The sequence below is a fragment of the Durotheca rogersii genome (genome assembly GCF_024521655.1).
Source record: "Durotheca rogersii strain YMJ 92031201 chromosome Unknown GGS23scaffold_93, whole genome shotgun sequence".
In the NCBI taxonomy this organism is placed as follows: Eukaryota; Fungi; Ascomycota; class Sordariomycetes; order Xylariales; family Xylariaceae; genus Durotheca; species Durotheca rogersii.
In genome coordinates, this window is record NW_026251324.1 from 1 (window position 1) to 26,858 (window position 26,858).

The following is a 26,858-nucleotide window of genomic DNA, read 5'->3' on the forward strand; positions in this document are numbered from 1 at the left end:
CTATATAATAGGAATAATCGACGGTCCTATCTAGCTTATCGATTATTACCTTCGCTTACCGATCTACGTCGTTAAAGATAGGTTCGTTAGTTACCCCTTATTACTTAATATAAACTTCATCTTTTAGTCTCGCATAAAACTCGAATTCGACGGAAGTACCTTTATAGGAACCGTTAACTTTAGCTCGGCCCGGATAATAATCCCTCTCGCTATTAACTTAAAAAGCGATACGTTACTAAGCCTTATACTCGGCGATTAGGAAAACTAGATGCCATTAATACCCTAGGCCGCTTTAATAACGCATATAGACCTAAAAACGCGTTCCTAGCCGAGTACTTAAAAACCGACGCTAATCTTTAAGCTAAAATTAATTATACCCGCCTTTATAACGACGATATAGAAACAATACCTATCCCCGAAGCTAAGGACTTATCGGCCTTCGAACTTAGTTTAAACGAAGGAAATAAAGCGATCGCTAAATTAAGCGACGAAGAATTCCTTTACGTCTTTAGTAAAGCCGTTACGAAGGTAATTCGATATACGACGTAAGAATCGAAATAATATAAGCGAAACCTAGCCCTTATTTCGGAATTAGCTTACTAAGCTAAACGTACGTTTTTAGTTAATACTATATATAAACCTAAGTCGCGTAAAGTTTAATCCGTAAATAATATACCGTCAAACGGCTAAACACCGCTAGAAATACTCGATTAAAAGGATTAAGTAATAAGGAAGGTTAAGTCGAAGTACGAGCCACCAGATATATTATAGCGCGATAGACCCTATAAGAATATTATACTAAGATTCGCTAGTAACTCCCGAGGTATTAGATTAATAACGGAAAGACTTAACGCTATTAAAGTAGGTTTATTAAATACGGAACTAACCGATTAAAAGAAAGACGTACTAATTAAGATCCTATACCGAAGAGAGATAGCCCTAGCCTAGGATTTCTTTAAAATCGGAAAAATCCGACCTAAGGTTTATCCCGATTATAAAATCAGAACGGTACTACATAACGCCTAGCAGGCTAAGGATATCCCTATCCTAATACCCCTTAAAAAACGAATAATCGAAGTCTTACGTATACGACTAAAGAACGAAATCCTAAAAGAAAGTTACGGTCCTTATCGAAATACGTAATTCGTAATCGAAAAGAAAGATAATAATTTACGATTCATTAACTCTACGATAAAACTTAACGCCTAAACCATTCGCGACGCCTTCCTACCCCGAAATAAAGACTCCTTTACCTAAGAATTCGCTATATATCTAATCCTTATAGTCGTCGACTTTTTCTCTAGGTACGACCAAGTAACGCTAACGGAAACGAACCGTAACCTAACTACGTTCGCTACTCCTATTAGCCTTTTACGCATAACGACTCTACCATAAGGCGCGACGAACTTAATTACCGCTTTTCTCCGAGCCGTTATACGAATTCTTTACGATCTAGTTCCTATTAAATACGAGCCCTTCTTCGACGACGTTAATATTAAAGGGCTAGTATCGAAATACGATAACTAGAAGGCTTTTCCGGGAATACGACGCTTTATCCTAAAGCACTTAAAGAATATCGACGCCGTCCTCCTAAACTTCGAATTAATCGATACTATTACTAGCGCCGTTAAATCTACTTAGTATAAAGGTAATACGGTAATCGTCGGATATTTATACGATATAAACGATAAGAAGCCCTCGGAAGCGAAAATAATTAAAATCTTAAAGTAGAAGTTATATAAAAATATAAACGAAGTAAGGTCTTTTATCGGTATTACGGTTTTCTTTAGAATATAGATCGACTACTATGCCATAATCGCTAAACCCCTCCTAATATTAATACGTAAGGAAGTATACTTTATCTAAGGTATCGATTAATAACATACTATAGATTCGTTTAAAACTACTCTTATTAACGTACCGGTATTAATTATTTTAAATTATATTATCGAATAACTAATCCGCGTAAAAGTCGACGCATTAAGAAACGGTTAAGGCTACGTACTAAGTTAGGATAACGACAAAGGTAACTTTAAACCTTCGAAATACGAGTTAAGGATCTAAAAAGAAACGGAATTAAATTACGACGCCACGAAACGAAAGTATCTAGGAATCGTCAAGTCCTTACGACGGCTTCGAAACTACCTTTATAGCATCTACTTCGTACTTAAAACCGACGCTAAAGTACTAATTACCTAACTTAACGACGGATTCTCTAGTCTCCCGGGCACTATCCTTATTAAGTAGATAACCTATATTAAGATATTTAACTTCGATATTTAATATATACCCGGTAAGAAATATTCCGCTACGGACGATCTCTTACGTAAACCTAGCGGCCTAAATAACAACGACGACGATTAATAAGAAGGCGATATAAAGGACTTTATTAATATATAACTTAATATAATATACGCGAATATAGTCGTATTACTTAACGTCGTCGAATAATCTAGCGATAAAGTCCTACCGTTATAACCGCCGGAAGAATAATCGATAGAATCGCAGGAAATAGTAACGTTTCTTACGCGATTTTAACTACTTAACCGATTAAAAAATAACCGATTAACAGGGTATTAAAAGCGACAGACCCGGTTTAAGAAGGAAGCGCTTAAATACGTCGTTTCGGAAGATATCCTATAAAGAAAGCCCGAGAAATATAAGGGCATACGACGAATTATCGACCAGGAGAAACTAGGTAAAGCTATAATTAAGGATTACTACGAAAATTTTAGCCATAAGGAACGTACTTCGACCTACGATCGGATAACTAAACTATACTACTAACGCGATATATTCGAATACGTCGCCCGAAAGGTTAAATCGTATCCTAAATACTAAAAAGAAAATAATACCCGGAAAGTCGACCCCGCCTTATATAACGAGCTAGTTAACGTTCTTACCTACTAGGTAATAAACGTATAATATATACTAATAAATAACGGATTTATCGTAATAATCGAAGTACGAAACGAACTATCCGGTTTTCTCGAAGCCCGAGCCATTAGAAAAATAGATTCTAAGACGATCGCTAAGTTCCTCTAGGAGTAGATATTCCTATAGTACGACGTACCCCTAGTAATTAAATATAATAATAATTCCGAGAATAAAAAGAAGGTCCGAGAAATAACAAAGCTAATCGGTATTAGAATTAAAGTCGGTACTACCTATTTCCCGTAATCCCGGGGTATAATCGAGATTAAGTATAAAGTAATTCGCGAAGGCCTTATAAAAGGTATAAACGGTAACGATCGGGAATAAACGAATATATTAAAGGTAATTATATAAGTAAATAAAACCTCGACGCGCTTATACGGAATATCGTTATACGAACTAATATATAAGCGTAAAGCTATTATCCCGATAGAAACCGTTATCCTAACCTAACGTATTATAAATTAAAAGAATATCCCGGACTAAGAATCGCTTTTAGCTATACGCGTATAACTAATCGAAAAACGTTAGGAAGATATATTAGCCGTATCTAAGGTTCTAGCGACTAAACATAAGGAAGCTACCCGGTACCAGGACGAAAAGAACGCTTACCGGATACGAAAAGAGCCCCTAAAAGCCGACGACCTCGTACTACTATACGATACGCTACGATATATAAATAAATCGATAGCCGTAAAACTAAAGTACCATTAAAAGAAACCGTACCTAATTACCGAAGATCTAGGCTATAACCGTTATAAGCTTAAAGAACCGGATAAAGTTACGCTATTATACCTAGTTTTAGGCTATAAACTACGGAAATTCATTTAAAATACTAACGGGTTTTAAAAGCTAGAAAACCCGGAAAAAAACGAATAAACTATACGCCTATTACTAATTAAATATAAGGACTAGGAATCGACGACTACTAACGACCCCTAAGCTAAAGAAGGCCTAGAGCCTATGCCCTCGGTAATCGACGACGAAAAAGAAGAATAGTTAGCCCCGAACGATAAGGTACGAATTATAATAAAAATACTAAATAAAAAGCTTAAAGGATACGAAGTCATACCTAACGATAAACCCGGACTAAGAAGATCGACCCGACTTAATAAATAACCCTCCTACCATAATACGATAAGGCTATAGTACCCTAAAATAACCTACCTATACCGATCGAAGAGTAATAAAGCCTAGGAACTTAATATATAATCGCTCTCCGGAGTAAAAGAGGAAAGAAGTTATCCCTACATGGTTATTAAACCGATAGCCTATATACGAAATTAATACCCTAAATTATAACATTAATAAATACGCCCTTCCCTATTTCTTACCTTAAAAGAAAGCATATTTCTATAAATTATTAACGCCGATTAACGCGTTCTTATATTTAAATAAGTTATCCTTTACGTTTATCGTTAGGAATCCGGGATATTAATATCTTAGTATTACGTAACTATTATATTTTAACATAGGCATATTTTAATATTTAAAGGAAAAGTAAGGAAAGTAATTCATATTAATAAAAGCAAAAGAAAAAGAAAAGAAAAGGAATACGCGTCTAAAAATAAGCTAGAAGTAACGTATATCCGCCGATTAATACCTCTCTTTTCCTCTCTACCTTTTTACCTTATCTTTTATTTATTAGTTACTAAGAAAATTAAAAACTTACTTACTTCCCGACCCCCGGAACGTAGCGATTTTCGAATCTATTATAGCTAGTAACTCTTCCTTCGTTACCCGTATTATAAGCGGGTATAAGGCCTGGCTTAAATCCTCTATTAAAAGGAAATTACGATCTATTCTTACCCGTAGGTAGGTAAACCGCTCGTCCTGAAATTTATAACGTACCCCGTTAATAGAGAAAAGATAAACGCCGTAAGAATATCCGAAGATACGATCGGAGGCTAGGGATCGGTAGGAAAAGAATAATTACATATCCGCGTATTTAGCGGTATCGGAGGAAGCGAGCCGGCGTTCATAGTATTAATAGGGTACCTCGTTAGGTACCTTATATTATTAAACGAATAAACTAACGACGTAACGAAGGTCCGTCGCTAGTCGACGGAAGTATTCGTTAACTAATCCCTTATTATTAATTTCTATAAATAACGTCCGGTAGCGAAAGGATTAAACATAACGAATAAAGGATATAATATAGCTCTAAAGATAGGTAACCTCTTAAAAATCCTTACTTATAATTTCCTATGCGATATACCGGCCGGCCGCCGGCCTACCTAGAAAATAAAACCGAACGTTACGAATTATCTTACCATTAATTAATATAGCCTTCGATTAATAGATCTTATTAATATTAAAAGCTATATACTTAGCGCTATTAATCTATTACCCGAATTTCCTCGATACTTCGGAGCTATCGGCCGATAATTACTTTCGGGCTTTAATCTAAGGAACGGAAATACGAAGCGTACGGTACCTACTAGGACTTAAGGATTAACCGATTAACGTCCCAGAACTCCTCGGTAGAAGATAAGCGACGGAAGGATTCGTCGGGTTACTTATTCATTAGATTTACCAGCGGCGGTATCGACTTAGCCCGCTAATACGTTACGGCCTTTTTCTTATCCTCCTTAGCCTTTTTAAACGCCCCGGTAATTTCTTCGTCGGTAATCCCCGTAGCCTTTAGCTACTCGAATAGCTTAAGAACGGTTACCCGGTTTAATTTAAGGAGTTACTTCTGGATAGTAAGGTCCATTATATATATATATATATTAAAAAAAAAGAGATAGGAACGACGAAATTATAAATCTAGAATTAAAAAAAATCGAAAAACGAATTAAAACGAAAATAAAGGACCTAAGGAATAAAAGAAAGGAAGTAAATCGGAACCGTAGAATAGCGAGAAATAAGAGGAAAGGTCGGACGAAAATAAAAGAATCGAATACGTTACCTAGGTCGTAAGTACCGTACTTAGGAAAGTCTCGATAATACCTACCCTAGCCTACGTTTAATTACGAATCTACGAACGTACGTATTTATTACTTTATTAAAAGCATATAATAAGAAGCTATAAGCTAACGCGTTTCTTATTATAGCTTTATACGTATACGGGGGAACGCGCTTTCCTAAAGCGTTAGCCGTAAAGATATATCTAACCATATCGTTAATACGTCTCCCTTCCTTCCTTTCTTTTTCCTCTTTAGGTATCTTATTTCGAAAACCCCTTCCCTATAATTATTATATTCTTATTAATCTCTAGCCTACCTTTCTTATTATTAATTTAAATTCTTATTTTTACCTTTAACTTATTATCTTTTCTCCTCCTTTCCTTAATTCTTTTTATTTATTTTTATTATATCTTCTTCCCGCTCCGCCGGAATTCCCCCTTTCTTTTTCCTTCCTTCCGTTTATAGAAACGTACGTCGTACCGATTTAACCGACTTAATAAAACTCTTACGGAAGATTTATAGTAATAAAAATAACTAAAGTAATATAAAGAAATACTAGTTTAATACTTTAAATAATTACGATTCGGGAAAGGGTCCGATCGAATTAGGATCCGATATAACCTAGGCCCTCCGGCTATCCGTTAATCGATCCCGAACTATAAACTAATAGCTATAAGAATAAACGAAGGTAACCCTAGTTAATTCTTTCGTATACCTCGCCCGCTACGACTACTTTACTAACGAAGATATCCGCGCCTTCCATACTATAACTAACTACGACCTTAAAGGCCGAAAGGCGGCCTTTAAAGTAGACCCGTATTAAACGATAGGCTACCGATCGATAGAATCGTTTAACTTCCTAACCCGTTAGTACCTCCTCGATAACCTTATCTTTATTTTAATTTTTACGATTTATACGGATCTAATAAACCCCGAACGAATTATTACCGACCCTTTAAAGTTCTCCTAAGCCTACTTCGCCGTAATACTATACCTCCCTAAGCCCCGAAAACTATTTAGCTTTAATATAATTAAAGACGACGCCCTCGATCGGGCGGCGTACGCGTTCGGTTAACTACGGCAAGTATAAAAAGACGGTAATCTCGAGCTTAATATAACCTCCTAATCTACTTACTACGTCGCGCTAATAAACTAATAAAATAGCTTTAGTTACGGTTTTTAAAGCGGTATTTTACCGTATCTTATCTTTAAACGACCGATCGAAATCGCGCGCTAGGCCTAAGAAAATAAGGACCTTAATCCCCTTAATACTATAAGAAAATACGCCGAAATAGTAAAGTAATTTTATAGCGTTCGGGTTTTAAAAGGAAAAGTTAGTATCGTTAAACGTCTCCGGTAAACCGTAAACTATTAAAAGCGAATCGACCTTATTAACGCTATAGCCTCGGCGTAAAATACGCCGATCGGCGAGCTCTTTAGCCGTAAATCCTTCGTTCGGTTTATCGCGTAAGCCGAAATCCGCCGTTCCTTTATAGCCTTAATACCTAACCCCTTTTACTTTCTCGTATTAACGGACGTAAACCTCCGTTATAATAACCTCGTTAAGGTTATAACGCGTCTCCTTCCTTCCCCCGGACTAAAAAGGATTAAGGCTTTTTAGTCGGGGAAAACCTTTATACCGTATAAGTAAAGAAAAGATACATAATTAACCCTTAGGACGCGCCCGCTCCCTTATTATCCCCCTAATTAAGAGAGCTAAGACGAAACTAAGAAAAAGGTAGCCGAAATAAAGAAAAAGAACGCCGATCGGGTTAAATCGGTAAGGATAAACCGGGCTAAGTTAGTTATAAAGTAATAAAGAAGCCTCCTTATAATATTAAACGAGAAGTTAAAAACGCGGCCGTAATAGTTAAATAATAACTAAAGGAATGGAGTTTCGCGGTAGTTTTTAAGGAAAGATATTAATCGGAATATACCGTACTACCCTTTTTAATTTAATTATTCCTTACGGTATAATTAAACTAAAGAAGCTATAATAATACGGTAAAACATACCCTCTTAATATATTATATAGTACGTTACGATAAGCCTTATACCTATATAAAATAACTATAGCTCCCGTAAGTACGGAATATACCATGCTTATTATTTAATTTATTACCTAACTAGATTACTATCTTTATTATTTTTACCTTAATTAAAGATTCGTTTTTATTATTAGATTCGTCGTTTTCCGATTAATATATCTATCTTAATTATAAGCGCTTAAATTACTTCGTCGTACCGTTATAGCCGAATAAGTAACTTTTACGTTTTACCCCTTTTCTCCCTTTACCTCTTATACCTTCGGGCTAGCGACTACTATATCTCTACGACTAAGGGACATAGTTAAGATACGATAACTACATTAGATTCCTTACCTCTCGATTAATATAACGGCACTAGTTTCATTTATCTTAGACCATCGTACGTACTATAGTCTTCGATAGAATATACTTTCGAGTAAACATATCCGGGTCTCTAGTATCGCGTACGCTCTACTCCTCCTTAATAATTAATTTACTTTCTTCTTCCTATATTTCATTACATATAAAATAACCTAAATACTTATATAGCTTTCCTAATTTACGTAATAATATTTATTATATTTATTATATTTATTATATTTATTATATTTATTATATTTATTATATTTATTATATTTATTATATTTATTATATTTATTATATTTATTATATTTATTATATTTATTATATTTATTATATTTATTATATTTATTATATTTATTATATTTATTATATTAATTATATAATATAAAACGTTAATATATATAAACGTAAACGTTTAAAAAGATTATTATATATTATATAGTTTCTTTTATTAGTAGGTTCTATTTAACTTTAAGGCTATACTTTATAAGTTTAAAGTAATTATATTAAAATGTATATTTACTTTAAAAAGATAAATTATTTAATTAATATATAATTTATAAGAAAGTATGATATATAATATTAATTATTTACGTATATTATTAATTTATACCTTATATTACGTAACGTAAAGTATAAGCTTACGGCGTATAGGTACGTAAGTACGAACGTTCCAAACGTAAGCGTACGGGTACGTAGGTACGAACGTTCTAAACGTAAGCCGGGTACGTAGGTACGAACGTTCCAGACGTAAGCGTATAGCTTAGGTACGTAGGTACGAACGTTCCAGACGTAGGCATATGGCTTCGTATGGCTTTATAGAGCGGCTTACGTAATTATAACCGTTTCGCTATTTTCATGAACCAATCACCTTCGTAAGACTCTAGCCTATTTCGGACTGTGGCGCAGGTTTGATCTTAGTATATTAGATTGCTAGATTTTCTTTGCTTACCTACTACAAAATAGAAGAAGGCATTACTGATACTGCTTCCGGTAAGCAGCCCTCTTGTCGCGAGATCTGTGCTTACCCGCCAGCCCTACTATACTTAGAGGTAGCTATACCTAGGTAGGTACGGACATGGTACCTACCTACCTAGTAACCCACCTAACGTGCCTAGGATAGCAGGTACCTACATCCGTATGTTAGGCACGTTCCTACGTACCTAGGTAACCTACCTGCGATGGTATTGTAGGTGGGTTGAGACTGTCACGACCCAAGTACCTGCGCCGTGTCCACCTACCTACCTAGGTAGGTAAGTACCTGTTTAGGTACCTCCACATATCCGACATTAGGACCTGTAAAAGGAGGCTCCATGCGGCAGAATCCCAGGCTGATTGTGTACACCGCCTTTACGTCTACTTAAACACCTCTCCCTCCCCCAAACGTTTTTGAAAATTTTCTTCCTTTGATTCCTCATCTTGGTGCACGGGCTTTACGCGTCACAGTGAGGAGCAATCCGAGTGCGTGTTTTTGCTAGTTGAAAACTATTTACTGACCGCTCCAGCTTGGCTTCGGCCGGGTTGGGAATTTTTGGAACCCCATCTCACCGATATGTCGAGATCATGCGTGTTTTTTCATCCCCATCGGTCCCTGGAGGAGCGAGGCGAAGAAGAAGTGGCATGTGTCATTGGATGCAGTTTCCCGCTGTAACGCTGTGCTCTGGAATGGCGGGGGTATGCCGTTCAGAACAGTTCGTATCTAATGGCGTTTTCCACAATCTAGCAATTGTCTGGTATAGAATGGACGAATGAAGGATAATTGTATATGGGATTTGTGTGCCTCACGTTCTTGACCTGCGGCATATTGTAGCACACCCTGACGGTAAGGCCGTCCATTATCACGTATAGGGGTGTAGTTCTTACAACATCTACAAGAGTTGGCTACAGAGGCACCTAAACCAGCAAGTAGGACCCTCTTATGCGTTCTCGCCAGTACGACATGTAGGGACGAGGCCCAGACCTCAACTCCTCGGTGCGTTTTTAGGCTTACGGACCCGACCTTCCGTGTTGTAGGCGTAGCTGCGGTTACTCTGTCGTTATTGCCATTGTCATTGGGACTGCCTCCGGCTCGGACTCGGCCTCAGTCGGTTGGGAACCGTGGGTTGTAGACCTCGTATCCCTCGTCGTCCGTATCGCTCTCGGCATTCAGGTCTCTAGGTATGGGTTTCTCTATCTTGTCGTCACTGTTGCTATTGTCATTGGCGTCTGCTGCTTTACCGCCTTTCTCGTCGCCGCCCCCGCCGCCCTCCAACCCACCTACAGGTGTGAATGCGATCTTGAAACCCGACTTCTTGAATCCGCCTTTCTTGAACCCTCCACCGCTGTTGCCGCCGCCGCCGCCGCCACCACCACCACCACCCAGAGTCGGATCCCCGCCTAATTTGATGCTGATGAGGCCATCGGCTTTAGCTTCAGCCTTCCTCGCGCGGGCACCGGCTGTAGGATCCTTCACCATCTGCTTCATATCCTTCATACGTTGGCGATGGCTGTGGTCATAGCTGCCTAGGTGGGCCTCGTAATCATTCATGCGCGAGTAGCCTTTGGAACATAATTCGCAATAGAAGGATTGGAGGGCGGCGCGGGCGGACGAGGTCTGCGCTGGGGGCAAAGTCTGGTGTCTCTGTACGAGATCATATTAGCTGTCAAGCTGAGTCACTGACGAGACTGATGCTGCGAGATGGTAATAAATGCGCGAATAGGATTGGGGAAGCAGATTGACACTTACGGGGGGCATATTGAGGAAACGGATAAGAGATGCGTCTGTCCTAGGCGAAAGGTTTAGGATGAAAATCAAAAGATGGGCTTCGGACAAAGTGTTGTGAAGACAGTGTTGGATCAGTTAGGGAAGAAGGACCAGTGTGTACCGATGTACCTAAGGCACATGATAAGGTTAGGTGCAGGCAGGTAGGTACTGGGCACCACCTGTCAGGTAACAAGGGGCGCGGGGTATTCGGCTGGTAGCAACTGGTGGGAGATAAGATACATGTATTAGGAACTCATTAGTACTGCATCCTTGACACCACTACAAATGTGACCCGATCTCATTGAACCCAACGACTGAAGACATCTGCCATAGAGCTAATAGCAAGCATGCCTCAATGCGATTGATGTGAAAGTATCTATATTATTTCACTTTATTTTCGAACCTACATGGGTATACGAAACTCAAATATTGCCTGACCTTCTATCAGCTTAGAAGGGTTTCGGAACCTAACTCTTCGCCGGCACCAGTACTGGGTATTAGTCCCCGGCGATATCGTCCATTCTAACTCCCTGACGAGGTACCGAAGGCTCAAGATGGAACGGAGGGGTAATGGTACGGTGTAAGCCTAAGGAGAGGTAACCACTTGAGAGAACGTTAGGGACGTTTTTGGGCGGGCACAAACTAGGGAGTGTTACTTCATAGGTCCCTAATTTCACTGTATTTTGAGCGGTAGGGGGTATGTTTGGTAAGCATGTAACCACATACACCAATCACTATATGTTGTATGAAGCATCTTATGTATTTCCCTACGTACCTGCAGGTCGTATACCTAAGGTACCCGAATCCGCGGGGCTCTTATACCTACCTGTTTGACGTCAATTCGTGCCCCACGCCGGACTAGGCCAATCAGGGGTCCTATAAATAATCTCCATTCGAGGTACCTACGTACTTTGGCGCGCTTCTCTTTTTTGCAGTTGTGAGAGCTCCCGAAGCTTGTCCATCGGCGCCCAACGTCGTCCACTTTACCCTCGTTCCAACGTTCCGGCCGAGAGAACGTCCATCCGGCTGCACGGAGCCACCGCGATGGCGTACGATTCTCGTTCATTGCACGCGAGAGCCTCGCAGGAGACACTAATATCACTGCTTCACCTTGACCCTTCTCCCATAGAGAACAGCTCTACCTATGATAAGGAGCTTCCGCCTCTCCCACACGATGGAACGCTTCCTCCAACCTCCGCCTTAGGTCTTAGTGGGAGCGGCCGGGGCCCGATATACTACTGTGTGCCGCGTTATCTCCCGTGAGCCTGCCGTCTTGTCGCAATCCGTACTAACAACTCTCCTTAGTATCACGAATCCAACGCTACTCGTCCTACTCTTTCTGCTTGTTCGCAGGCCTGCACCTCGCCAACACATCCATATTTCCCCTCATCTGCCAGTCCGTTCCCGAGTCCGAGCAGTTCCTCCTTATGGCCCGTGAGCTCTACCAGACGCGCCTGGCCGAACCTTTGCTTGTCGCTCTGCCTGTTGTTGCCCACGTCACCTCCGGAGTCGCCGTACGCCTCCTCCGCCGACGACAGAACTTGAAGCGGTACGGCAGCGAGACACCAAGTATGTGGGCTCTACACCGTGCAAGCCTCGCCTCGGCTTTTCCACCTCCATCAAGAAATTCAAGTAACCTAAGGATATGGCCGCCGTTGAATTACATCTCCATCTCCGGATACGTCTTCGCTGGCCTGCTAGCTTCGCATGTCGGCCTGAACCGCATTCTTCCGCTCGTTGTGGATGGCGACAGCTCTAACGTTGGCCTACAGTATGTATCCCACGGATTCGCGCGGAATCCGGTACCCTCCTGGATTGGGTTCTCCTTGCTCCTTTCTGTAGGAGTGGGACACATGGTGTGGGGATGTGCGAAATGGCTCAACGTCGCGCCACCGGCGAATTGGAAGAAGATAACTGTCGAGAAGAAGCAGCGGAAACGTAGAAGACGTGCCTGGTGGGGGGTCCAAGGAGTTACCGTCGCGATCGTCTGCTTATGGGCCTCGGGAAGCCTAGGAGTTGTTGCGAGAGCGGGTCCTGCGGAAGGCTGGCTTGCCACGGTATACGATAATATATATAACGCCGTAGGGCATTGAGAAAACGTTTCCTTGGATATGAAAATCTATATGTAGTACATCTTTTATATGTCCCCGTACATAGCACAGTGTCAGCATCGTTGGCGCACTAGCATAAAGCGGCCGTCATACCTCGGAGTTGTCTCGAATATCATCTCGTAAAGATAATTTGGGGCCCAGTCCTGTCACAATGTGAGGTTATCTAGAGATAGGGCTCGGCAACTGTGCCGTGTCTTTGACTCAATGTTGTAAGTTGGCATGAATATGGAATACCGTAGCACACCTATTCGATTCATACACTCAGGTGGCTACTATACACCGTCAGGTGGCTTGTATTTGTTGTCTTTCTTTATTGTGACCTCCTGACCAATCGTGTGTTCTGTCGACACAGCAACAGTTCGGCACGGTTGAGCCTGAGGAATAAATTAAAACGAAACCGACGAACGCGGCGCGCCTAGGTACCTCTGCATACCTTTGTCTACTTCCGAACCTTAGAGACGCCGATTCGTTTGCTTATCCGCAGATTTTGACGTCCCCAAGTGAGATCAATGCTGGTACTCCCGTCCTCATATTCTTGCCACCCACTTCTGCTCTTCATGGTCGCCTACGATCGAGCTTCTAGGAGCTTCAGTCTCGCGATGACGGAGCCGAACGAACTTGCCATGTCGGTAGGCCTCCTCAGCTCTTACCAGACTATTTTGGCAGCTCTACGTGTTAACCTGACATAGAGACAACACTCGTTCACCTACCGAGGGATCCGCACCGCGGCACGCACGCCTCTCCCTCCCTCCTCGTCCTCATCGTCGTACCCCATAAGTCCCACTGCGCTATCATCGATTTGGCCGCCATCACCAACGTCGACATCACTCAACCCAAGCACCACCCCGTCCCCAATGACACCAGTGGCGCCAGTGCATCACAGCCACCCGCAACAGCAACAGCGACAGGACATATGTACAGACTTCGCCATCTACGCGCTCTGCCCTACGTGCGACAAGGTCACGAGCAAGCGGGTCATCTACCAGTGCCCGTGCATCCTTGCGGTGGCGGCGGGCGGCAGGGAGTACGGGTGCCAGTGCCGGGCGGGCACGGGAGCGGGGCACGAGGTGCAGCGCGTGTGTGTGGCGTCCGAGTCCTGTGGGTTCTGTCGTTGGAGGCACTGGGTGGACGCGCGCAGGGCGCTCGTGGGCGTGAACTTCTGGCTGGAGCGCTGGAACACTAGAGAGGCAGCAAGGAGGGAGGATATACTAGAACGGAGAGGAGGAATAGGAGTTAGGAAGTCGGCCTCGCGCGCCTCGGTTTACACAATCAGCTAACCCTACCGTCGGCTATGAATTATACCTACCTAGGTTCGATAAGATGTGTTTCTTAGCTGATGGAGAATCTTTCGTCTCATGTTGACGGATCGACGACTCCGACCTTCGCCCGGCCCACCTTAGGTAGGTAGCACCTGTACGGCGATGGCCTAATATGGATTGTTCCCCAGACCGGCGATGCGCCGGCCGAACGTAGTATCCAAGATTGCCGTTTTTCGGCTTGGCGACTGGTGGGGGAGGAGGGGGGTAATGTGACGCGGTATCAGTTACCTATCGGTAGACCACCTACCTAGAGGTAGGTACTGCAAATGTCACGCGCCGTCTCCTGCGCAATCCACAATATCTTAGGTACCTATCTACCCCGCGCACTGGTCCATCGCTGTTGACACCTACCTAATTGTGACGTCTCGGCACCTGCTCACATACACGAAACTCGGGACGTCTATGGTAGGGCGCGCCCTTCCGGTCAGCTACTTACATTGTCGTCCTAACCAGTCCCCGATATAGGTGTTTTGCCCTCAATGCCGTTCCGCGGCTGGTAGCTTCTTCAGTACCTATATATTTCTTTGCATTGTAAGCGTAGTAGGTAAAGCGGGCATTGTGTTTGTGAAGACAACCCACCCGATTAAGTTACGGCACCGACGCAGTCCGGTAGAATTAGTTCCTTCGCTGTCCGTTCTCCTTATCCACGGCGATCGTCATGGCCGGCCTAAAGAACTTCGGCCTCCTTTCTTTTGACGTGTACGGCACTTTGATAGACTACGAGACCGGTATTCTATCGGCGCTACAGCCTCTTCTCAATACCCGTGGTCGCGCTGATGTCCCTCGGCTGCAAGTGTTAGAGGCCTACAGCGAGCTCGAGGTTCGGCAGGAGGAGGCGACCCCCAGCATGCCATATTCCCAGCTTCTAGCTACCATCTTTCCACTATTAGCCGCAAAACTAGATCTTCCTCCACCCACGGAAGAGGAATCTCAAGCTTTCGGCAATTCGGTGGGGAGTTGGCCTGCTTTTCCCGACACGGTTGATGCACTACGTCGACTGGCCAAGCACTACAAGCTGGTCGTACTATCTAATGTTGACCGTGCCTCGTTTTCCCGAACCAACTCGGGCCCGCTAGAAGGAGTGCCCTTTGATCTGATCATCACAGCACAGGATATCGGCTCTTATAAGCCCAGCCCACGAAATTTTGAGTACATGCTTACGGCGGTGAAGGACAAATTCGGCATTGAGAAGGAGCAGGTCTTGCAGACCGCACAGAGCCAGTCCCATGACCATCATCCGGCGCGTGCTATGGGTATAAAGTCGGTCTGGATCGCGAGGCCGGGGGCAGTTATGGGAAACAAGGAGAAGGAGATATACGATTGGAAATTCGACACTCTAGGAGACATGGCGGACGCTATTGACGCCGAGCCCAAGCACTAGACAATCTGGCCGCATGTATAGCGATCTGTCGGCGCATAGGGCAATGATGGTTTCTCGTCGCTAGAATTCGACTTCTCGCGTCCCATCTTGATAGGTATAGCAATACCGGGTGCCCTCGCTCGCCTCTGCTCGAGTCCTGCTGTAAATGTAGGGCAATGGGAAAAGCGACTTTACGCATTCATGATCTTGTCGAATAGCTTTACTCGGCTCGTCCAACTCCTGCACCTCTTTCCGTAAATGTACATCGGGATCGCGCATAGGCAGATGAATACGTGCACGCCACCAATGATGCAGAACACTTGCTTCGGACCCTGGCGAGTGATCCAATCCGAGATGAAGTAGTTCATCCCGAAAGAGTAGATATTCCTGAGGTTGATCGATGCGAATGCCTCGGGAGCCTTCTCGCGGTGGCAGTCGGTCAGATAACCATAGACAGCGATGGTCATGAACCCGACGCTGAAGTACTGCAGACCGTAGAAGATCACCGGCCCGATCCATGGGTCCTTCTCCTCCAGCGACCACCCGAATCCGAAGAATGACATGCCTCCCAGGATGAAGGTGATGATAATGAGAACCAGCCGGAATTCCGGCTCGTAGATACCACCGTTTCTCCTGGACATAGCCTTGATGACCCAGTCCGCGACGGGACCGGAGACAAAAGCTCCTATGATAGCGCCAATGAGAGAGGCTATGGAGACAAGCCCGACACCAGACACGGTGAAGTTGTAGGGAGGGGCGGTGAAAAGTTGAGCTAGTACGCTGCCGACCACGACCAGCCAAGAGGTGGTGAGTCCGTACGCGAAGAATGAGAACAGGACTTGTGGGAAGAGAAGCATCAAGAAAGGTCGAGTCAGGACCTTCCAAAACGGCTCGTCAGAGACTCTTCCATGATAAATCTTGAGCTCGTGCCAGTACGAGTACTTCTTCTCTGACCATGTATCATCTGCCGGGGTAATTTCGACAGCCTCAACGTCCATATTATTATCCGTTTCTAGAGATTCGCTCCCGGGCTTACCTTTCCGGCTCTCGCTCGCGGTCGGCTTTTCTATCTCATCTGCTTTGGTCGGCGCTACCCCAAGGTCGGTATTGAGGGATGGGTCTCGTCTATACGCCGTCTCGGGGCAGAATAGGAAGAGGACAATGGTCCAGACGCCGAACAGGATCGCGCAGATTCCGTATGTCCAGTTCCAGCCGAGGCCTTCGATGATGTAGCCAGAGATGATCGTACCGCCACCGACCCCGACTGAAAGGCAAAGCCCCCAGGCTGCAAGTCGGACGCCGCGTTCGTGGACGAAGTAGATGTCGGCTATCGTCGCCGTGACCAAACTAAATAGAGGGAGAGGCGGCTGAGGTGTCAGTATTTCCATTTCTCTTTTAGGTACATAGAGATGCGGGTAACTTACACTTCAAATGGTGACATCCCGATGCAGCCTACAAGTCGGAAGCCTAGTAGGCTGGCAAACGTATGGGAATAGTATCCTCCAATGCTACTAATAAATAGCAACAAATTCCCGAGCAGGAAGATCGGCCGTCTTCCCCAGACGACTGCCATGGAATTGGTAACGAAACACGATAACCCGATCACCAACACACCGTACCCAAGCTGGGCGTTAAGCGAGTTGTACGACATGTCAAATTGGACAGCCATCTCGACAAATCCGGGCGAGATCATCGGGCCCTACGAAGCGTCAGTGTACGCGAATTATTGGACACACGATTGTAGTATCTCGTTCAAGATAATCCTCCACGACGGTTAGTTGGACAATATTTGAATGAAAGAATACTTACCCACGCTCCGACGACAGCGGTATCGATGCAGATGAAGAAGAGCATCAGGTCCTTTTTCCACAGAGGCCAATTCAGCGGATCGTTTGGGCTCTTGCTGGGTTGAGGTACTAGGACGATGTCCGCATCCCTCCCCTTGGCGTGGCGGAGAGCCGGTGCGTTAAAACGGCCATAACGGAAGTTGTCTGAGCCGATCACGTCCGTGAGGAGGGCAGTGCCAGGGACATGATCGAGATGCTTATCCTCAAGTACACCAAGACCCATCTTGGAGAGGTTGCCCCTGTCTTTTTCTGTCTATCGGCCTTCGAGCTTATTTTATTCCGAAGAGATGAGGATGTGAATCGACATCTGCTAGGGAAGAGGAGATCTCCCCTCGAGGCAGGTTGAACCATTTATACCTGCATCTCAGTAGAACGCCTTGGAGTACACGGCTCAGCTCATATAGATGACCAGATTTGGCCACGGGCCTGTTACTAAACCCCATGTATCTATTGTAAACCCGGTTTCAACCATTGTGGGGTCGGCATTTTGCTTGCTACCCATTATGCATACCCCGTCTTGCTGGTTGCGGGGAACCTTGCAAGCAACAACGTGAAGATATCGCGGCAATGCGAGGTAAGGTTGTAAATCTAGATACTAACAAGGAAGCTAATTTGATTCCCGGACCATTGGGAGGGGATTTCACCTTTACCGAGTTAATGTCTTAGATATCTCAACTTACTCATCATTACCTAACTGACACCTTACTGAGTATGGAGCGCGACTAGGAAATCCCTCTCTTCGCTAGATGCTTTTTTGGTTGTCTCGAAACTCTTTGCCCGGGTGTACTCCCCGTCATCTAGTGGGCAAAGGGCACATTTAGAAGGTAGAGTAGATATTTACCAGTTAGGATACTTCTAATTCTGGTGAAAAAGTGGCGCCACGCTGGAACTTCGGCTTACGACGCTGTTAATGCGGGACACTGCAGCCCCCATACAGCTTATTGCTTAAGAAACCCATTTTCCAAAGTATGGAGTTTAACTAGGTTAGTTGCAGCATCGCTCGCCTAATACCTTGATGCTACTTAGCTGCTATTTATACTACGAGCCGACCGAAAGATCCAATTGTCGGTATAGACGGGACCTGGTAACTTCACTTATTATATTGCGTACGTTAATCTGTTGTCGAAAGATGGTGGAGGCCCTGGTGGTGCATATGGAAAGTTGCCTGTGTCCCTATCTACGTACAGATAATAATAATGCGTCTTATAATATCCTCATGTGTGGGCCAAATAGCTAAGCTTTTTGTTGAGCCTCTTGGCGGAGCATAATGCTTCTGAACGGTGGCTGCTTTCTTGGTTTACGGGTATAGGCGAGCCAAGCAATGTTGGTGCTAGATAACCGCTAGCCTTCTCAGCGTAGGCAACGGCTTCACACCATCGCTCTACCACTTCGACGGATGATAAAGCCTTCTTGAAACACGACTCCTCGCCCGACATGTTAATTGATCCGCCCGAAGCCTAAATTCCGAGTCCTGTAGATATAGGCTTACGTAAATGGGATTTTGCACCTGACATGTAATAAAAAGGCTTTATACAGGTTTCCATTAGGAGCTATTACGGAATTTATCATCAATGAGAATTCGTACTCCTGCGCGACGGAATCGCTACGCTCAGCTGCCAATAATTTCCAGTAACAACATTCGAACTTGCTCGAGGTCAATCTCATAATTTGTGCTATTACTAACACCACTCTGCGGGTATGTAGGGCCTGTCTAAATCAACCTCCCGTGCCGGAGGATACAAACGATCATTGGCAGCGTGACGCATGTTGTTAATATCCTGTGCTGCTGTAGTTCTCGTAGAATGACCAACTAAGTCTTGATGCTATTGAGACAGATGTGAGCAAGATCTCTGACGTACCTAGCCAAGACATCAATAATAATAACCCGATCACCAAGGCCACCCAATGCACTACAAATTGGCAGGATAATGAAGTCAGCTAGCTGCAGGAAGTTGGTCGCTAGACTAGCGACTAATCAGAATGGATCGGCGTCAGAGGGGCGCCGTCGTCTAAGTATTGATCTCCAATAGGTCTTGAATCTTGGTGTCTGAGGCCAAGATCACCAGTGTGCAGTGTCCTGATTAAAATAATTTAACCTGACTACCCGAATTTGTGCAAACACAGCGCGAGAAGCGGGTTCATTTTCACGATGGGTAAGTAAATGCGAGCCGTGCCTGGTCGCCAGAGATTTGAGAAGCGATGATACGTTGATATAACACACAACTCTAAAGAATTATAGGTATGAACTCGAATGAGTGGACCGGGAGTGGAAATAAGGTAACTTCTACGATGGTACCCATTAGTAACGTAGGAAAATGGCCCTCCTAACCCTACGTCCACGAGCCGTAGAATGAGGGCGCCTACGCTCTACGCAACACTATTTTGATGGCGGAAATCGCTATTACTACGAGGACAATTTGGCACGATATGCCTTGCATAAAAAAGGGTTTGGTAGGGTCGGTGTGTTCCAAATTCGAGAACAAGATTAATCTTGTGGTATTTCTAACCAAAGGAGGGCATCGTAGGAAACAGATTATTACATGGCAGTATATATTAGAGTGGCTCATGTCGTGTAGTATTATATCCTTAAACTGTACCCCGAGTTTGAAAAGGGAACTCGGGGTTCCACGATATTAGCCCAGACACTCTGTAACCCTCCACACTGCGCGGGCTGGTTAGGCACACGCGCCGCAAATAACGGCACAGCTATTTTAATAAAAGGCCTTCTAGGGTGATTTCTATCTTACCAGGGCAGAGACGAAATATAAATAAGCCAGGTTACTTTAACATAAACACACCACATATGACCGTATCAATGATTAATCTCTCCAGAATATCGGATTTACCAGTAACTCACTGTAGGATACCACAAGTATTTGCTGGGTAAGGATACTTGCCACTAGAGTTTGTTCAAAACTTCTATAGGCCTTATATTACTAACTACATTAATAGCTAATCGATGTTGTCCAGTGGCAATAACAATACTAATGATGCATCTCTTGCTTCCTCCGTCCTTGTTGGAGTCAGCACCTCTAGTCTATGCACCCTAACTGCCTGGGACGATTAATAAACATGTTTTCCAGCCTTAATTGGCTTAATAATACCTGAAAGAGCAAGCGCGGATACCAATTCCTGCAACATGAAATCACATCCTCGGCCAGCCATAATATTCACTCCCCACGGTAATGACTGGGGTTTCATCGTCGCCTGTGACACTGTGGCTGCCATCTCCATCTCCCCTAGCGTAATAGCAAAATCCGGAAGCCCTGCAATAGATGCTACTTTCGATGGGTGAGTCTGGTGGGGCATGGCCAGTCTTCCTGCTAAGTGGCTACTCAATTGTCGAAGTGTATCTTTAGCGTCTTGACATGCAGCGTTCTTTTTCGAATCGTTTCGATCAACGACGCAAACCAAAGTCATATTGAGTCGAGCCGCCGTGATGGCCGTTATGGCGTCGGTGAATATAAGGTGTCTGATAGAGGGATTATATGTGTCCTCGTCCACCTTGGGCTTATACGACAGATTCATGTCCGGAGGAGTGAAGTATAGAAATATTGCATCAGAACATGAGTCTTCATCCGGCCGAAGGAACTCATCTTCCACCCACTGTCGGACGGCCGCGAGATTTTCAAGTGACTGTTGATGCAAGTCAGGCGTGATTGATGCGTTCGCTGCCAGCCATCCATCGCGCGTATTAGGAACCATGGCTGGGAATTCGCCATCGTGTGCTTCCATCCAAGTTCGAACGTATTCCCGGCCAAATAAGGTCCATTGCTCATATGTTGTAAGGTTCCCATATGTATATGCAACCACTTCACTTAACGGAGTATTTTCGAGACGCTGTAAATTCTTACTTGTCTTGTTCCAGAGATCATCGAGTGAGAGCTGAGTGGAATTTGCTTGTAGGAGTCTGGAAACCCTTTTCACGAATTGCTGCGCTTTGCTCCACCAAATTTCTGACTCTCCTGTGGCGTCGGCGTACTGGTTAACCTGTTCCGCATATATGTAGATGTGCTTCGGCAAGGCAGGAAAATCCCTTGCAAATCCGGAGTAGAGGATCCTGTTAACGACTGACCAAAGCATGGGGTCACGAACTAACACTCCGCTGGTATCCATTGCGCTGGAGAGCGGGAGGACTCCGAGTAGATCGACCGCACCGGTAGAAGGCCGGTTTCCCATCACACCGTTATTGATAGCCGGCCCCCGAATGCTGCCACCTGTGTCGCTTCCCATGCTCATATCGAGCCACTCGTAACTAGCGACGGCTGATCCTGAGCCACCAGAGCTGTCGCCTGGGGAGTTATACCCGTCACCTCTCGGATTGAAGGGGAGGATATAATCCACGTGTTCGGGGATCTGGCCGCCCGCAAACGCAAATTCCGAAAGGTGGGTTTTGCCAACCACAACCGCACCAGCGTCGACGAGTTTCTGGACCGGGAGAGCTGTGGTGTTCTTGACCGGCCCCATCTCGTACAATGCACGGTTACCACCACTAGTTTTGAGACCCTTGAGGTCGTAAATATCCTTGACTGCGATGCGGAGTCCAGCAAGGGGCTTTTCGGGTGTCCGAGTATAATACAGACGAGATGGAATTCCGACGGTCAGTGCGCCGGCCGACATCGATGCTGCCGCAAGTGGGTGATGGACGCCATCGTCATCTTGGTATGAGGACTATGACCTAGGCTAGTAAACAGGGTGGACAGAACATAGTTTGGGAACGGAGAGAAGAGACGTACCTGAATGAAGGCTTGACTGGCGTCATTGATCAATTTATAGGCTCGGTATACGTGCCCTGTGTACGTCTGAATAAAGTATGGCCCGGTAGGGACGTCAGGGATACTCGAATGGTTGGTGGCACTGCAAAATAAGTAGTTGATCGAGTACTGCGGCTGTAGCTCGCTCGCCAGGAGCCTACTGAAGCCGTTCACCGGGGATTGCATGAAAATAGCTAGAGAGGTAAGCTGGGAGCGAATTAAAGGACCCTGGAAACGACTCACACTCTGTGAAATCCGGAGTCCATACATCGTCTGTGGTGTTATATTCTGCGAAAGTGGCTCTTAGCCCTTCTTCGGTGACATTACTACTGTCTACTCGGGTGACAGTGAGCGGGATAAACTCGTCTTCAGACTGAATTAATCCTGGTCTCCAGGATTGGAAGTACCATGCCTTAGTCGGCGGCAGGAAGTAAGAGTGGCCGCCTAGGTTGATCTGCCTCGATGCTATCTTTGCACAGTCCACCCCGATACGCAACACGAATAGCACAGACAGTCTGATGGTGAAAGGCTTCATCGCGTCGAGTATTCATCTCTAGTTGCAAGATCATAATGGTGAATGAATGGTTTGAGAGATGTATAGAAGCACGAAACCGGCATACCTAAGAGTTTACGGAGATCGTACGGGGTCCTAACCGTTAGAGAGAGTGTTTATTTACGGACACCCATAATGGTGTGAAGGCGGGATGGTGATCTGCGGCACTTAAATCTATAATCGTGGGTGCAAACAGGTTTCCGGGAGATAACTCCTGAAACCAGTGAGGCCTACCTATCGCATGGCAGGCAATGGATGCCGATAACTTACCTACCGACATTTCGCTGTAAACTTGTTAAGCTCAGTGTTTTCCTGCGCCAATGTGCGCAGCGAGACCTAATATGCACAAAGTTAATCTGAAACAATCCCGAACGGCATTTGTAGGTGCCTGTTTCTTTGCAATATACACGGGTAAAATGTGGACCAGCCGCGATGCGTATAACTTCGGTGCCCGTCCACCATTCATATGGTGATAAGCACTGAGACAATTCCCAACCGGATAATGGTCCTGCCGCGTGGCAGAGTAGTAGCGATCCCGGCATCAGTTCAGTCCCCTATTTGCTCCCCGAAGTAGCGTTTATTCTAGTTGATATACCTACGTTGAAGTACCTCGTTACGCTCTGCATTTCTTCGTTAAATTGTTTTAGAAGTATTAAACAAAAACATAGGTACCTCTCCGAAGGTTATGAAAAAGGAGGCAGGTATAGGTCACTTTCAACAACCAATCGGAAAGTATTTATTTTTAGCAAGCTAATTAGCATAGGAGTGGCAGAAGGGAATCTCTATAATTAGATGAGAAAACCACACAGTTACATAAAGTGGTGTATCCTAGCTATCCTAGGGTGAGGATGATGTGCACCTACCTATGTTATATGATAGGTAGGTAGGTGATCGCTTGACGAAGCCTTTTCGGATCGACGTAGACCCGACGTCGCGCTGCCCTTTATGATCTCTTCTGACTCTTCCGATTGGGCCAGCACCTGTAAGACCGCCCGACATGAGACAAGCTCTGCACTCTTCAATTGCTGTCTGGGGGGTACAATAAACCGAAGACAACTGCACAGCAACTTAATTTCGTCGCACCGCCAGGGCAACGGCGCAGGACTTCTTCAATGTCTCTAGTAATGCTGCAGTCTGGCGGGGGACGGTTGGGCGATTTCGGGCGATTTCCACCGCGAGAACGGGCACGATTGGCTATTAATCGCCCGAAGCCCCTGATTGCTCAGCTGGCGCACTGTCGCTGCTCGAACCTCGCCTCTAATAACCGGTTAATACCTAGTCAATACCTCTCATCTCTACATTCAGTTTACACCCCCGGTACTATTGAACAGGAGCTGCAGCCACGCTGGTTGGATACCCAGGAACATGGTTGATCTGATGCTGTGCCCATTGTCAACGATAGCGTTATCTGGGACAGCAGGCGTTAACCACAACGCTGTAATATTTTAGTCCACCAGTTCCAGTGAGGGTTTGCACACCACCAGGCCACTTGCTCTAAACAACGCAACAAGGCGTAACAATCAGTTACGGTCTCGGTTGACCCTAATCGGACACTCGAGTACACGGTCACGTGCCGACCCTCTCGGATGGCGAAACTGATATGCCAGGCAGTGCCGTCGAGCTCAATCAGAGGGTGTACCAAGCCGCTTGACTCACCAACATGATCACTATCGCGACAAGCCCTTAGGGTCTCAGATATGGCGCGGAAGTGAGCACGAGCCCAGTTCGCCAGCTGGCTCGGTGCTTGGCCATCATTCCCACGATTGCGTTTGGTCTCAATACTAATAGCCAGGGGGCGATCGGGTTCGTATGCATGCAGGGCGTGTAGCTGAGGTTGAGGTTGAGAATGGGACTCAAGTGCATTAGCTGAGTCGCGCTGACGACGTTGGTGCATGGCGATCCGCTGCCCAAGTTCTGAATCGCTGTCGGGGGCAAGGAATATGCCGTAGTCGACCCTATTCTCTTTAAGCAACAAGTCCCTATCCTGAAATTCTTTAGCTAGCCGAACATTGGTGATGTTGTGGTACACCAGCAATCGCGTTGGGTTGGAGATGGCGGCCGTGTCAAGAGCCAGCTCCAATAGAGCAGCGTGAACTTTGTCGTTCCATTCCACCTCGTGGATCGGATGTGCCGCGTCGTTGCACTGTTGGCTGGCTTTACAGATCCTCCGGACACGTTCATATACATAGAGATTGTGATGTTGGTACTCGGGGGGTTCCTCTTCAGGCCTGGGCGAGAACATCCAGTCTCGGATAGGGTCGCTTAGGGTTGCTCGAGATCGGATATGTTGCTAGGGGAGAGGAATCCACGTTAGTCTTTCCGTGTTTCCCAAGGGGAGGCGATGGGCGGTACGAGTATGACAAGGCTCACTTCGAGGACACGTGGAAGGATGCCCTCCTTGTCCTTCAAATCCGCCAACCTTTTAATGAACTGAACCAGATCCGGAAATTGGGGTTCTGCTTCTAAGAGTTCGTCCAGGGGTTTGCGCCTAAGCGGCAGCTCACTAGCTTGTCGCATCGCCGCCTCCTTCTTAACAGGGCTGGAGCGACCCGACTGACCCGACCGCTTAGCTGACTGACCCGACTGCCCAGATATCTGTGATATGGACAACGACACTATGTCGGAGACGTCATCGTGGATGCTTGTACATGGTATCTTGGTAGGGCGAGGGGTGGCGGCGGCATCATTATCGGTACAGCTGACTCGTTGTCGCTTTGAGGGGCTAAGGCTTCGTGGAGGGGAGGCCATGCCTGCGCTGCTTCGAAAGTCGTCGGTACGCCTTTTCGGTGCCGGATTGACTATTTCTACCCTTTCCAGCCATGTATCAATCGTCGTCTCCAAGGATTTAACGTCGATAAGAGGCATATGTTCGTAGTCAATTGCCAGCGCGACGAGTTCTATCACGGCGGCGGATTTGTCGGTGGATTAAAGCCACGTAATAGAAGACGAAGTTGGATATGATGATGTGTATCGGTACTATAAAATATGCGTTGTGTAATGCTATGCCTAGTAGCCTAGTTTGTATGGCGCCAGGGCACGTGGCCTTCTCCATTCCTTATCCTATCCGGAGGATAGAGAGATATAGAAAGCATACTTAGTTTATTTAATAACGATTTTTAGAGCTACGAACTTTATTTATTATAGAAAACCTAGAAAACGTAAGAAATTATATATAGAAAACTTATAGTTCATACGAAACTATCTTTTATAAATTCGAAACTAGTTTAAATTTTTACGTTAACGTATATTATATCGAGTAAAGCGTATATTATTTACGATGAAAAACGTATATAATGAAACGAATTTAAGAAGAATAAAATAAAAATGAAATCTAGTATAAAAAAATATTTTTAAAGTTAAAATTACGTAGGTACGTAATTTCTATATTAAAAAAGGGCGCTATACTTAATAAAATTACGAAACCCTTAAACTTATATCTTTATTACTTCTTTTTACGTTTCTTTTCTGCTTTTTTTTACGTACCCGTATTTTTTTCTCGTAATATACGTAGGATTTCTTATAATGATTCGTTACTAGAAAAAGCGTTAATATTTAATCCTTATTACTTTATAACCCGCTTTTCCGCCTTTCGGATTACCTTTCTTATTTTCTTATAGACTTTATTAAAAGCCTACTTTAAATTAGAATTTCTACGCTAGTATATATATAGGAGATAGTTAGGGGGTTAGGTCTATAGGAAACGAAGGACTTAGTTGTTTTTTTTTTCAAAAACCCCTACATATGAAATTTTTCCTATATCCGTTTCTCGCGATTCTAAACACTTTTTATTATTACCTTTTTCGGAAGGTAGACCTACCTTTTCTTAGGCCTTTATTAGCGGGCGAGGCTCCGGCGGTACGTATTCCGCGTACCTTTCTTATCCCGCCGTTATTCGTACGTTTTTCGAGAGAAAACGAGGAATAAAATCGATAGAAAAT

At 44.7% G+C, this 26,858-nt stretch overlaps 7 protein-coding genes across 7 annotated transcripts; 3 read left to right on the top strand and 4 right to left on the bottom strand.

Annotated features, from left to right (window-relative positions):
* Positions 1 to 10,003: 10,003 nt before the first annotated feature.
* Positions 10,004 to 11,188, bottom strand: GGS23DRAFT_591372 (uncharacterized protein). The gene is made up of 2 exons (XM_051517742.1): positions 10,959 to 11,188; positions 10,004 to 10,853 (listed from the first exon to the last, which is right to left on the bottom strand). Exons 1-2 carry the CDS (start codon positions 10,965 to 10,967, stop codon positions 10,314 to 10,316), a joined length of 549 nt encoding a protein of 182 aa, XP_051366924.1. The 5' UTR covers positions 10,968 to 11,188; the 3' UTR covers positions 10,004 to 10,313.
* A 710-nt stretch (positions 11,189 to 11,898) lies between these two features.
* Positions 11,899 to 13,330, top strand: GGS23DRAFT_591377 (DUF1691-domain-containing protein). The gene is made up of 3 exons (XM_051517743.1): positions 11,899 to 12,216; positions 12,282 to 13,110; positions 13,181 to 13,330. The coding sequence occupies exons 1-2, from the start codon at positions 12,021 to 12,023 to the stop codon at positions 13,067 to 13,069; spliced, it is 984 nt and encodes a 327-aa protein (XP_051366925.1). The 5' UTR covers positions 11,899 to 12,020; the 3' UTR covers positions 13,070 to 13,110; positions 13,181 to 13,330.
* GGS23DRAFT_591381 (uncharacterized protein) lies at positions 13,331 to 14,610 on the top strand. The gene is made up of 2 exons (XM_051517744.1): positions 13,331 to 13,716; positions 13,777 to 14,610. Exons 1-2 carry the CDS (start codon positions 13,597 to 13,599, stop codon positions 14,362 to 14,364), a joined length of 708 nt encoding a protein of 235 aa, XP_051366926.1. The 5' UTR covers positions 13,331 to 13,596; the 3' UTR covers positions 14,365 to 14,610.
* A 327-nt stretch (positions 14,611 to 14,937) lies between these two features.
* On the top strand, positions 14,938 to 15,872 carry GGS23DRAFT_541805 (HAD-like protein). Its single transcript, XM_051514816.1, has one exon. It carries the CDS (start codon positions 15,065 to 15,067, stop codon positions 15,785 to 15,787), a length of 723 nt encoding a protein of 240 aa, XP_051366927.1. The 5' UTR covers positions 14,938 to 15,064; the 3' UTR covers positions 15,788 to 15,872.
* On the bottom strand, positions 15,873 to 17,991 carry GGS23DRAFT_541804 (MFS general substrate transporter). The gene is made up of 3 exons (XM_051514815.1): positions 17,576 to 17,991; positions 17,191 to 17,465; positions 15,873 to 17,113 (listed from the first exon to the last, which is right to left on the bottom strand). The coding sequence occupies exons 1-3, from the start codon at positions 17,834 to 17,836 to the stop codon at positions 15,958 to 15,960; spliced, it is 1,692 nt and encodes a 563-aa protein (XP_051366928.1). The 5' UTR covers positions 17,837 to 17,991; the 3' UTR covers positions 15,873 to 15,957.
* Positions 17,992 to 20,508: 2,517 nt separating this feature from the next.
* GGS23DRAFT_591384 (glutamyl-tRNA amidotransferase, subunit A) lies at positions 20,509 to 23,194 on the bottom strand. The gene is made up of 3 exons (XM_051517745.1): positions 22,611 to 23,194; positions 22,350 to 22,561; positions 20,509 to 22,284 (listed from the first exon to the last, which is right to left on the bottom strand). Exons 1-3 carry the CDS (start codon positions 22,900 to 22,902, stop codon positions 20,677 to 20,679), a joined length of 2,112 nt encoding a protein of 703 aa, XP_051366929.1. The 5' UTR covers positions 22,903 to 23,194; the 3' UTR covers positions 20,509 to 20,676.
* Positions 23,195 to 23,646: 452 nt separating this feature from the next.
* Positions 23,647 to 26,002, bottom strand: GGS23DRAFT_591388 (uncharacterized protein). The gene is made up of 2 exons (XM_051517746.1): positions 25,291 to 26,002; positions 23,647 to 25,210 (listed from the first exon to the last, which is right to left on the bottom strand). The coding sequence occupies exons 1-2, from the start codon at positions 25,783 to 25,785 to the stop codon at positions 24,344 to 24,346; spliced, it is 1,362 nt and encodes a 453-aa protein (XP_051366930.1). The 5' UTR covers positions 25,786 to 26,002; the 3' UTR covers positions 23,647 to 24,343.
* Positions 26,003 to 26,858: the final 856 nt, after the last annotated feature.

Excerpts from the sequence above, each read along its gene's own strand:
- GGS23DRAFT_541805 (XM_051514816.1), top strand. The coding sequence starts at position 15,065 with ATGGCCGGCCTAAAGAACTTCGGCCTCCTTTCTTTTGACGTGTACGGC.
- GGS23DRAFT_591384 (XM_051517745.1), bottom strand. The coding sequence starts at position 22,902 with ATGAAGCCTTTCACCATCAGACTGTCTGTGCTATTCGTGTTGCGTATC. Across the intron at positions 22,562-22,610 it reads GACTCCGGATTTCACAGAGT|CTATTTTCATGCAATCCCCG; the intron begins GTGAGTCGTTTC and ends TTACCTCTCTAG. Across the intron at positions 22,285-22,349 it reads CCAGTCAAGCCTTCATTCAG|TCCTCATACCAAGATGACGA; the intron begins GTACGTCTCTTC and ends CCTAGGTCATAG.
- GGS23DRAFT_591381 (XM_051517744.1), top strand. The coding sequence starts at position 13,597 with ATGCTGGTACTCCCGTCCTCATATTCTTGCCACCCACTTCTGCTCTTC. Across the intron at positions 13,717-13,776 it reads CGAACGAACTTGCCATGTCG|AGACAACACTCGTTCACCTA; the intron begins GTAGGCCTCCTC and ends AACCTGACATAG.
- GGS23DRAFT_591388 (XM_051517746.1), bottom strand. The coding sequence starts at position 25,785 with ATGCCTCTTATCGACGTTAAATCCTTGGAGACGACGATTGATACATGG. Across the intron at positions 25,211-25,290 it reads TCCTTCCACGTGTCCTCGAA|CAACATATCCGATCTCGAGC; the intron begins GTGAGCCTTGTC and ends CCTCTCCCCTAG.
- GGS23DRAFT_541804 (XM_051514815.1), bottom strand. The coding sequence starts at position 17,836 with ATGGGTCTTGGTGTACTTGAGGATAAGCATCTCGATCATGTCCCTGGC. Across the intron at positions 17,466-17,575 it reads CCGCTGTCGTCGGAGCGTGG|GGCCCGATGATCTCGCCCGG; the intron begins GTAAGTATTCTT and ends GACGCTTCGTAG. Across the intron at positions 17,114-17,190 it reads GGGATGTCACCATTTGAAGT|TTTGGTCACGGCGACGATAG; the intron begins GTAAGTTACCCG and ends CCCTCTATTTAG.
- GGS23DRAFT_591377 (XM_051517743.1), top strand. The coding sequence starts at position 12,021 with ATGGCGTACGATTCTCGTTCATTGCACGCGAGAGCCTCGCAGGAGACA. Across the intron at positions 12,217-12,281 it reads CCGGGGCCCGATATACTACT|TATCACGAATCCAACGCTAC; the intron begins GTGTGCCGCGTT and ends AACTCTCCTTAG.